Source organism: Nothobranchius furzeri, chromosome 11 (genome assembly GCF_043380555.1).
Source record: "Nothobranchius furzeri strain GRZ-AD chromosome 11, NfurGRZ-RIMD1, whole genome shotgun sequence".
Taxonomy (NCBI): domain Eukaryota; kingdom Metazoa; phylum Chordata; class Actinopteri; order Cyprinodontiformes; family Nothobranchiidae; genus Nothobranchius; species Nothobranchius furzeri.
This window is the reverse complement of record NC_091751.1, coordinates 69879003-69890637: the sequence shown is the minus strand read 5'-3', so window position 1 is coordinate 69890637 and position 11635 is coordinate 69879003. Positions and strand designations below refer to the sequence as shown.

Here is an 11635-nt window from a genome sequence, read left to right as displayed (position 1 = left end):
AGCTTCCCTGCGCCTTCGGGTCGGGGAACGGGTCCTGACTGTAGTTTGTGCTCTCAGAGAGACTCCTCCAGCCATGTTCTGCTGTCCCGTTCTGATGACGGGAATACGGAGCAGAAGTTCCGTGTCTTATGTTTGTTTAGTAATGCTGGGTAACTACCGTCATTTCCGGACTATAGAGCGCACCTCAATATAAGCCGCACCTACTAAGTTTTTAAAAACACATGGAACTGTACTCATTCAGATTCAAAAATACTTTATTAATCCCAGAGGGAAATTGATTATATAAGCCACACCGGGCTAAAAGCCGCAGATATCTACTGAACTGAAAACGTAGTTTAACTGAACATAACTGAACTGATCAGCATCAAACAAAACAGAAAAGTTATTGATTAGTTTATTAATCATCTTCCTCTTGCGCACTAAAGCCATTAAAGTCTTCTTCAGTGTCGGAGTTGAACAGCCTCAGAAGAGCTTCGTCACATACCTTTTCTGTGGCGATGTCGGTGTCGCTGTCCGTGTTGCCGTCACCATCCCCGGGTGAAGCCAAGTGGTGCTCGCTGCAGAACCACAAAGGCGGAGCTGCACCAGAGGGTGGAGCTGCACCAGAGTCATCCCCGCCCATTCATGCAGAGTCTTCCCCGCCCGTTCATGTAATTTTAAGGTGGAGCTGCTATTTCACTAGTCCCACAGCCTGTTTCACCTTCTGTTTTCATGCTTAAACATAATTCCTCAATTTACCCTTGACTTTTTTTTAATATAAATGAAAGGATCAGTTGATTCATTCATTTGTTTCATATTTTATTGCTTTGTTTTACTAACTACATAGAAGTATATATATGTATATATATATATATATATATATATATATATATATATATATATAATTTATAGCAGCTTAAATTTGGTATATCTCTGCCTATCTAGCTTCTAAAAAGCAGAACTGTTGTTGCTTTCTTTTGACCTGGAAAACATCAGTTTGAAGACACAAGTTAGAACATTCCTGTGGTGTTAAAAAACCCTCATTCCACTCTTCACATCTACCATAAAAATGCCATTTCTGCTGGTTTATTCAGCATATTTTAATCTGAAACGCTGATTAAAACAGCAAACAAAAAATTCTAAAATAATTTTTTTATTTAGTGAAGAATTGAAACACTTGCATCCCATTATTACACTTAAAATAATTTTGTATTTAGTGTATATGAACCTGACCCATGTTAGCCAGAATGATAACCAAGTTACGGTCGGGCTCTACTTACGCAGGTTTGGATCCCGGCCAGGGCACTTATCTTTTATATCTTTGCAAAGTGTTTTTCCCTGTTTTTATCTCAATTTAAATATGTTTTCTCACTTTTTATTCTAACAGTTTAGGTCCATGTGTACTGACTGAAAATTATGCTAGTCAGCCAGTTACAGCAGGGGCCCCCACAATTTTGTCTTTGCTGAGGTTGTGAGGTTAGCAAGATTTTATTTGTAAAAATTACAATTTAAATTGTTTTGCATCTTTGCAACTGGACTTCATCAGAATTTTAATGTTACATGGCAGCAATTGAAATAAAAAACAGCTTCTAAAAGGGCACGCAGCAGTTATATATATATTAAGACATAATCCAGTAGCTATATATATATAATGTGTGTATATATATGTGTTTATATATATATATGCATATGTGCGTGTAGCCTGCCTTTCTAAATCTGAGACATAATCCAGCTCCCCCATAGCCCTAGTGACGATAACAGACATTGAAGATGAATTAATGACTGAGATGTTGATGATTTTATTTTACATGTTATTGATGACAGATTGGTAAACTAAACCAAACAGCAAAACACCAAGTACTAATCTGTGTTGCACATGCAAGACACACGGATATCTCGTTTGTCTCTTATTTCATGCATGAAAAACTCCATATCATCTTTGTTTGAGAAGGTGAAAATGAAGGGAGACCGAATTTCATCCTCATCCCTATCCATGTCATGTGTAGTCATGAACAGTTCCTGCATTGTGATGGCCATTGCTGCGTCGTCTTCATCCATACTGATGATGTCTGGTGGGATAACCTTTCCAGCAAAGTGTTTTTGGTTTTCCTTCACCCAGTTCCAGGCCACCATAATGCCTCTCATCACAGGCACGTCCTATATGCAAAATGATAATGAATTCCAATAACAATGAAATTAGTCATGTTCTCTTCATTCAATACAAATACATAAAACAACCAATTTAAAAACAATAAACATTCACTAGATGCTACACACTTGTATTTCTTTTCTTTGGGTGACCTCCATAGTGTCTGGCTCTGTTGGGGTGGGCTCTCCTTGGGTGACCTCCATCATTTCCGGCTCTGGTGGGCTGAATTGACTTTAAAGAAAAGATTGCAAAAAAGATTTTTCCCATGATATATTACAAACTCCCCATGTACTGGGGACTCACATCTTGGAAATTTCCTGCAAAGGATTCATACCCAGCCAGAGGAAATGTCTTCAGTAATTGTTGGCACCACCAACTCCTGATTACGGGCATATCTGACTGATAATATATATAAAGTGAAAAGTTCTTAATATAATTGAAATAGGTCTTGCAGTGCATTTTTTAAAAATAACTATACAAACTCACTTGAGCAAAATCAAAAGGCATGTCCAGGGTCACATAGAGGGCATACTGAAAAACAAAATTCAAACCAAAATGGTACATCCACAAATCTGCATTTAGAACACACAAAGACCATGGCATTTAAATTGTAAGACCACTGACCATCATCATGTATGCCCCACAGTCATTCCCTCCCCACTGCAGTGGTGCACCCTGTCAATAATAAGACCACATATATTATCTATAGTTATTCTTTCATCACACTCCACAGCAGATAATAAAGGTTTGTGTGCAAAGATGTTAAAAACCCGTACCTTCAACTGACTCAATGTTACAGTGTTCCAATGGCCTGGTGAAATGTGATTAGCCAAGACTCTGTCATAAAACAACAATACAATATAAATGCATACAGTACGGCCCTAAAGCCAAAAACTAAGTAAACATACAAGTCAAAAAAATAAAGAGTTGGGGTTTAAAACAGAACTACCCCACCTCATGTTGTGTTTCAGCCAGTGGTTTTAAAATGAATTGGTCTAATAAGATGACCATTATTTATAAATAACCATACCCAACTGGCTGAAAGAGGAACATATGGCCTTGAATGGAACTGCCATACCCGTCATCATGAGTGACAGACTCCAGGAGTTTTATATTCCTTAGCGGTGACTTTATCAATAACTGGCACTTCAAAGAGTGTCCACCAAGGCAAACCCATTTATTTATATGGATCCAAATCAGAACCTAAGTTATACCAAAACAGTTCTCAAATAGAGGATGTGTAGACTGTAGCTTCATCATATTGACATATGAGAAGCAAAACATACTGATATATCCAACGCCTGGAGTTTGTTTTTCATGTTCAAACTGGAACAAACCATGCAGAAGTAGAAAACTTCTTGAAGAATTTGACTGGAAACTCCGGAACGCTTTGTAATGAGAACAAAACCTGAATATGTCTCTGTAGCTCCCAAGTCCAAAGTCTACAGAGTTCATGGAGTCTAGAAATAAAATCTCTTTTGACTTTGGCTTGAGTACCTGGAAATGCAGATGATATTAAGACATGCAACAACTGAGAGACCACAACGCAAAAAAACCAAAAAACTACAAGTTTACAAAAGAAAATGAATGTGTGTATGGCATGCTAAAAGAGACAAATATAGTGATGGGTTGAAAAATGCAAATGTAACAGAAAAACAAATACACATCACATCAACAGCTACACATCCACATACATGTTAATAAAGTATCTCACTTGGAAAATTTGCTAACTCACACACAAAATCCAGTGCCCGGACTCCCACGAAGGGAGTAAAATGATGTCCTTTGTTCCAATATTGTCCTGTGTATTGGAATAATGACATATACACACAGAAGTACTGTATATATATATGTACACACAAACAATAATTTAAAAAGAAACTTACAGGTAAAGCTGCAAGGGGATCATTGTGAAATGGTGGTAACCAGGTAACCACCAAATAGATGCTGAAAGTGTGGACGTCTTTGCCCTGAAGAGACAGAAACTAGTAGTGCTACAGTTTTTTTTTGAAAATGTAGGAAAAATGTATTGTGTAAAGCCTGTGACAAACTCCATGAGAAGTGAGAAATTTCTTCTTAAGGCCACAAGGCCTCCCTGCCAAAGGCTTAATAATACCACACAGAACAAAAACAAGCTGACCTGTGAAGCTCCAAGAGCAGTTATGACTTGAAAGCACTGATCAGCAATCTGTTAAAAGAAAAGTAAGGTCATTACTAAAAGCTGATGTAATCATGTACACCACATGCATGGAAGTGTACAATTACCTGTGCTTCAACCTCTTCAAAGGCCAAAGACCAGAAATCACATCTTGTTAATGTCCGTCCTGGGCTATAAGAAAGTATGTCCTCATACGGATCTTTGTTTTTATCCAACACATACGCCAACTGGAAAAAAAGCATTTACACACACAAATAGCACAACAGAAAAAATAATAATAAAAATTTACAAAAGTAGACTACATATTTATGTATATTACTACAAAATTATACATCACCAATTTCTGTTGTGCTGGGAGAGGGTTAACAGCCCATATCCTCCTGTTCAGTTGGTCAGATGTCTGGTTAGGTGTTAGACCTGGAAGCAGGTCAGACATGCTTGGACAGTCTGAAGAGTACATTTATGCCAGTGTGGCAATAAAACATTTGAACAGTCATCATATAACCTTCTCTGTGAAAAGCTTATTATGATGCTTATGAGACAAACACGTAATTCCATGAATTTATCATGCTATCCTTTCAAACATAAAGTTGTTACATACTGTTGGCATGATTTTTGAAATTTCTTCTCAGTATTGTACTTACAGGGTTGTGTTGTTACATCTGCTTCTGTGGGTGGCTGTGCAGCTGTGGGTTTAGTAAAAGAAAATATTAGAATGATAAAGATAGTTATTTGTTTTAATTAGTGAAAAATATGAATTAATGAATGTAAATAATATTACCCATTACTATCTGCCCATTGTGATCCAACTGCAGGACATCCTCGCTCACCACTTTCTTGATGCTTTCTTCAGTCTTGTTGTTGCATTGTGTGTTGTAGTGGTGCAATATGTTGCGCATCATGAAGATGTGTTCAGACGGTGTGAGTGTATTCAGAAAGTAATTGTTCTTCCTCATGTCTGCAAATAATTGCTCAGCACACTGGCTGTTGACCCAGCCAGCCAGTTCAGGAACAAGTGCTATTCTTCGAAGGATGTCTCTAGGATCCTTTGTGTTTTTCTCATGGAAAACATCATACAAGGTATAATGTTCCGATGATCCTGTGAGTGGGTGGCAGTTTGTGTCTGCATCCTTTTTTTTACTTTTTAGCCATGGTAAATGGACCTTCAGCTTTCCTTCAGCAGCTGACTTTACATTATCATTGGATGCCTCAGCCAGCCGTCCCTCATGTGGGCTGAAAGGCAAGTTTTCAGGTTCCCTCAAGTTGGTGTGTGTGGCCAGTCCCCTCGCAAAATCATAAATGGCAATGTTGGGAAAGTGCTTCCAGCTGAGCAAAATATCTGCATAGTCTCTGGGGCTTTCTGCTCTTAAATTAAATTTTATTGAATAGACAACAGCACAGGGGCACATAACAACTGCCCAGCCACCTATGGAAATGAAAAAGTTGAGTTAATGAGATTGCAAAACTTTGCTACACAAAATAACTGCCATGGATAAGTCTGTATTGTGTTACTCAGTGTGGTCCATGATGTAAGTCCCGTGACAACTGTTGAGCTACTATGTACATATGTTTACTTTTTGAAAACCTCTCACAATAAAGATTGTATGAAGCATGATTTTATCACTGCACACTAATAACATGCTGCTCTTCAGTGAAAGATGTAGCCTACCTGATGCTCCCCAGACCTTCTCAAAAATCTTATCATATGACGACCTGTTCTTCATCTCCTCCCGGAGTCTGAGAATAAGGTCCATCTTAGAACCTTTAGAATCTATGCCACATTGTTTGCATAGCTTACGCACCATGTCCACCTATTATTTCAACATAGGAAAAACAAACAAAATAAATAACATTGTCATTGAGTCCCAATGATGAATTAACAGTTACAAAATAGCAATTACCCGGAGGTTAATAAGGGCATCTTGGAGTCTCTCCTCTGTCATTTGGAGATCTGACATCTCAGCAGCCTGCCTTGGTGCATGCAACTTCTCATGCTCAGTGTTGAAAACAATGTCCCCATCTCTGCATTTTGGTCCAATCCAAGGTGCCCAGTTGTGATATGATGGCAAAACAAGAAAGGGGTTCTTACGACCACCTGGTGTTTAACAGAGTAACTTAATCACACAAAAATTGTCTGGATAAATCATTCCAGAAGATTAATTTCTGACCACTATGTAGAATGAAGAGAAAACATGTCACGGAGTAAGGGTAAACACACATCAATAAATATAAGTAGTAAAATGTACATTATGTAATCAGAGAGCTAGGGTGCTATAATGATGGAAAGTCATTCTTTAACAGAATGTCTTAAACTGTATTCAAGAATTGATATTATTCTTCTTACTGGAAATGTTATCAACTCACTTGTCAATAAGCCAGTACAAATGATCTGAGACGTCACAGAGTCATAAAAATCTTTGATGTTGACTCTGCCATCAAAGTCTGCTGGTGGAGTCTCCATCTCACTTGCTGTAAAGCCAAGCATTCTATTAATCAAGCATTAAAATAGTTTCTTTACATGCAGTTTGTTCTGACACTCACTAGGCATATTGAAGACACCCTTCCTGTGCAGGTCCATGATAACCACAGGTGGATAGTATCCACACTTATAACAGGAGTATGAGTAGCTGTGAGCTGTCAGGGCTTCAAAATGCATGTATGCATGGAGCATTGTGGCCTTACTGGGGAAGGTCTGATTTTCAGTTTTCTCCAAGACCTCAATTGCTCGGCTTACAGCATGGTGTGTCTAGAACGGTAAAATATAGAGTTAGGTACACGTTCTAATCAATAACAAGGGCATTCCTTGCATGTTTTGCTTACCTGAATTGAGTTACGGAGATAAATACATAGATGAAGAGTGAGGAGTATATGGTCATTGAAATTATGAATCCCATCACTCCACTCCTGGTATCGATAAATCAGCCCACAGTCGGGACATTCCCTGCGGTATGTAGAAAAGCCTGAAGAAGAAATCAGAAAGAATTGTGGTAGACACAAAGTAGGTGTTAGAGACTGACTTATTTTATATTGTCTTATATGTTATCTACAAGTAATTCATTGCGCATGTGTACAACACAGACTTTAGGTTTACTTTGTATTAAACCTTGTAGTTTAGTTAATATAGATTAAGTTAGTCTCACCATGTACAACACCAGTGTATGCCACCAGCTTGGCACGTGCTGTAATGAGCACTGGCTCATTAAGTTGGCCTCCACATTCTGCACATATGGTTTCTTTGGGAATCAAGTCCTTTGAAATGTCCTCTAATGTTTGGGAGCCAGTGACCAAATCCTGGGGGAGATTTTCCGGTAGAGCTTTGTTTTTCATTATGTATTTTACCATTCTCATGAGATCATTGTCACCAGGAGGATATTGTTGTCCTCCGACTGGTATTGCATCATCCTGCAGTTCTTCATTTGTCTCAGCAGCATCACCACTGTCAGTGGCACTCTCTTTGGTCTTGAACATTTCTCTGTCTGTCTGAAAGAGATGCCATTTAGCCACACTTTTGTGCAAGCACAACAGTCTGGGTTTGGCACATGGGCAATGCCATGACCTCTTTTTCATGTCGAAGGCCACCATTACCCTTCCCAGTCTGCTGTAGCATGACACTTTGGGTTCAAAAACTGATATGAACTTTTTTGAGGACGGCCCTCCAACTGTGACATCAACTGAGAGAGGCACCCCTGCAGCAGCAGATTTGCTCTGGAGGTTCAAGCAGCTCTGTTTTCTCACATCCCCAAATATTTTGGCAGACACTATGTCTGACAGCACCTCTTCTTCCAGAATTGTGGGGGGGGGTGTCTGATCTGGGAGAAAATGTCAATGATTTTAAGTGGATGCATTCATATGGCAGAATTCCACTCCTCACTGCAAAGTCCAAATTAGTATTGCAATCATCCAATTCACAAATTTGTTTTTGGCTTGTACCCCAGGTTTTTTTCTGTACATGTATTGGTGAGCATGGTTTGAAGAATGATTTGTTGACTGCAAAGATGCCATTTGTAGCATCAATACACTGACATGACAGGTGTCGTGTCTCTGATATCTGTTGTCCCTTTGGCCTGTGCTTTCTATTAATATGCACCTGCAAGTTCTTTTTATTTAATGTGATGCCGCAATGGCTGCATGTCACTTTCACCGGCTGGCGGACCTTTAATCGTCGTGAGGATGATGAGGATGACGACGGTCCTGCCTGTGGTGAAGGAGGAGGTGCTGTCTGTGCCGATGGAGGAGGAGGTCCTGTCTGTGGAGGAGGAGGTCTTGTCTGTGCTGATGGAGGAGGTGCTGTCTGTGCCGATGGAGGAGGAGGTCCTGTCTGTGCCGATGGAGGAGGTCTTGTCTGTGCCGATGGAGGAGGTGCTGTCTGTGCCGATGGAGGAGGAGGTGCTGTCTGTGGAGGAGGAGGTCCTGTCTGTGGAGGAGGAGGTCCTGTCTGTGGAGGTCTTGTCTGTGCCGATGGAGGAGGAGGTCCTGTCTGTGGAGGTCTTGTCTGTGCCGATGGAGGAGGAGGTCCTGTCTGTGGAGGTCTTGTCTGTGCTGATGGAGAAGGTGCTGTCTGTGCCGATGGAGGAGGAGGTCCTGTCTGTGGAGGAGGAGGTCCTGTCTGTGGAGGAGGAGGTCCTGTCTGTGGAGGTCTTGTCTGTGCTGATGGAGAAGGTGCTGTCTGTGCCGATGGAGAAGGTGCTGTCTGTGCCGATGGAGGAGGAGGTCCTGTCTGTGGAGGAGGAGGTCCTGTCTGTGGAGGAGGAGGTCCTGTCTGTGGAGGAGGAGGTCCTGTCTGTGGAGGTCTTGTCTGTGCCGATGGAGGAGGAGGTCCTGTCTGTGGAGGTCTTGTCTGTGCCGATGGAGGAGGAGGTCCTGTCTGTGGAGGTCTTGTCTGTGCTGATGGAGGAGGTGCTGTCTGTGCCGGTGGTGGAGGACGTGATAATTTCTCCTTACATATAGCAAGATGTTTCACAAATGCCATTCTCCGCAGAATCGTTGACGGACAGTAACAACAATGATAATGTGCCATTTCCCTACAGCCCAGGCTGCATTTTAAGATGACATAATCTAAAGTGAAAAGAGAGCAGATTGATTAACTGTCTTGTGTACGGTGATGCTTCATGCAAAGTAGCACAACAGACTTCACCCGATACCAGATCAAGTACTTATATAAAACTACTAGCCTTGCCTTATGTTATTTATTGATAATAAAAAAGAAGAAACTGACATAAAATAAATGACTAAACATTCATATTGGAAACTCACTCATACAAAGTAGGGAATAGTAAATAAATTACTGGAGAAATTTAAAACACTGCATACATACCTTCATGTTTTACAGCAATGCTCACATGATTCTGTACATGGTATTTAACCTTGTAAAAATCAGCATATGTCATTTTACAGAAAGTGCAGTGAATGTTGCTGCAACAATCGCTGCATCGCTTGATAGACTGAAGAGGATCCTGCCCTCTCCTCAGTATTGTTTGATGCATCTGTGAAAGTCATACACACACAAGAACATTCTAAAATATGAAGAAAAAAATTAAATATCAGAATACACACACTGAGCACATTTAATTTGGTTTTAATTTATTTTGTGTTAAACAAGTGCACTGGGAAAGTCTACCAGGGTTATAAAATACTTTTAAAATTGTCATTAGATTAAAATTTTATTTAGTTTTGAATAAAAATTTTAAATTCAATTTTAGTTTTAATTACTTTATACCATTCGATAGGTAGTTTAGTTTTGATTGTTTCTGTCTTCTTTAAACAAGATGTGTACAGGGAAAAGACTAAAAAATAGTATAAAAACTCAGAAAATGATTATGCTTTTTAAGAACTGTAATCAGGCAAGTACAAACGATGTATGGCAGAGTAACGTTCAAATTCAGTAAACACAATAACAGCACCTGTGCGTTAAAACGCCAAACAATTAATGCAGGTGCTACAATTCTATTAAAAAAAACACTGACTGGCAACACAATAAAACTAAAGCCAAGCTACCATGACTACCACAATGCTTTAGGTTATTTTGCACATACTCTTAGTCATAAATAATCCCAAATAATCCTGTGACGCTTTCTCTCAACCTTTGCTTACATGATGTGTAACCGCAGCTACACAATCAGCACACTGACTTCTCTGACGTGTTGGAATAATGCAGTACTACCGAGTGAAAACCACCCAACAACCAGAAAAAATAGAGGGATTATTTTTCATCAATTTAGCATATACACACACACAACCTAAACCAGCGTACACCGCTTCGGCTGGCTCCCATTGCTATGATTTGCAGTTTACAGTTGTAATGTTAGCTTGTTTGTTAGCCATAACTCACCGGTTATAAAGTTGTTTCTGAAGACTAGTGCGTGTTTAATCATCGTTCCAATAGCTAAGACGTCTTTTCTTTGCCTTGAAAGGGAGTGAGTCGATGGACTTTTATCAAACTTTTCCGTTCTGTTGATTTTATCAAAGCGTGCTAACCAAAAAGGCACAACAGATGATCGCATCTGTTTCTGGTGACAACGCGCCGTAGGCAGGGAGTGACATAGAAATAATTCTTAGACTTTATGACATACTTTATGAAACAAAAACTAAGCCCATTATTTCAATAAATACAGTTAGTTAGTTTTGTGTACGCGCGTTACAGTTTAAATTCGTTTTCGATAACCTTGAAGTCTACCCTACTAGCTATGTTAGCATAAGTACCGAGTGCAATTTGAGCCAAATTTACCGCACATTGCAAAATAAACGTTTAAATAAATAACTTTAATTGTGTTTATTTTAAGTTAGGTTACTTACAGCCATTAAGCCGAAGTTGGAGTCACTTGGAACGGCCGGGAGCGGCAGCTCCACCTTTGTGCTTTTGCTGCAACAAGGACCGTCTCAGCAGAGGCGAGTCTGCCTGCACCAATTAGGAGCAGGAATGGGCGGAGCTGACTCTAGTGCAGCTCCACCCTCTGGTGCAGCTCCGCCTTTGTGGTTCCGCAGCGAGCACCCTCTCGGTGAAGCTGGCTTGAATGAGTTCTTCCCGCTGCCGTCTTCAGCGCCGAACCATGAATTCATTCATGCCAAGCTTACGTGCGGCAGCACTGTTTCCCTCCTTTACTGCCAGATCGATGGTCTTCACCTTAAATGCTGCATCATATGAACTCATACGTGTAGTTACCATGATGAGGGGTGTGGATCGTGCCGGCTGCTTGCATGTGCTAAATTAAAATGAGCACTTTCTTCGATTTCCACTTTTGACTTCCACCCGTTTCACTTTCTGCTAAAGCGCCCCCTAGTGGCAGGTGAAGGAACATCTTCAGTAAAGCCGCACCTCATTATAAGCCGCGTGGTTCAAAGCGTGGGAAAAA

General features: G+C 40.2%; 1 protein-coding gene across 9 annotated transcripts; it reads right to left on the bottom strand.

The window, feature by feature from the left end:
• Nucleotides 1-1758: 1758 nt before the first annotated feature.
• On the bottom strand, nt 1759-8013 carry LOC139061883 (uncharacterized). Of its 9 annotated transcripts, XR_011515526.1 has the most exons (19): nt 7427-8013; nt 7107-7246; nt 6828-7032; nt 6651-6755; nt 6188-6381; nt 5956-6097; nt 5068-5712; nt 4931-4972; nt 4624-4733; nt 4394-4513; nt 4269-4316; nt 4015-4098; nt 3864-3929; nt 2905-2965; nt 2753-2803; nt 2615-2659; nt 2463-2527; nt 2257-2359; nt 1759-2136 (listed from the first exon to the last, which is right to left on the bottom strand). XR_011515526.1 is itself a non-coding variant. In XM_070541797.1 (18 exons), the coding sequence occupies exons 1-18, from the start codon at nt 7866-7868 to the stop codon at nt 1840-1842; spliced, it is 3135 nt and encodes a 1044-aa protein (XP_070397898.1). In that variant the 5' UTR covers nt 7869-8013; the 3' UTR covers nt 1759-1839. The 9 variants fall into 9 exon arrangements, 3 of the variants coding, with proteins under 3 accessions (XP_070397898.1, XP_070397899.1, XP_070397900.1); XR_011515525.1 differs by having other exon boundaries at nt 3843-4098; XR_011515528.1 differs by lacking the exon at nt 3864-3929.
• Between the last annotated feature and the right edge of the window lie 3622 nt (nt 8014-11635).

Bases quoted from the DNA above. Each gene is read 5' to 3' on its own strand.
- LOC139061883 (XM_070541797.1), bottom strand. From the start codon at position 7,868: ATGGTGGCCTTCGACATGAAAAAGAGGTCATGGCATTGCCCATGTGCC. The intron at 6,098-6,187 runs GTAATTGCTATT...TTGAAATAATAG, and splicing joins ATGCCCTTATTAACCTCCGG to GTGGACATGGTGCGTAAGCT. The intron at 3,930-4,014 runs GTAAGTTTCTTT...TCCAATACACAG, and splicing joins ATCCCCTTGCAGCTTTACCT to GACAATATTGGAACAAAGGA.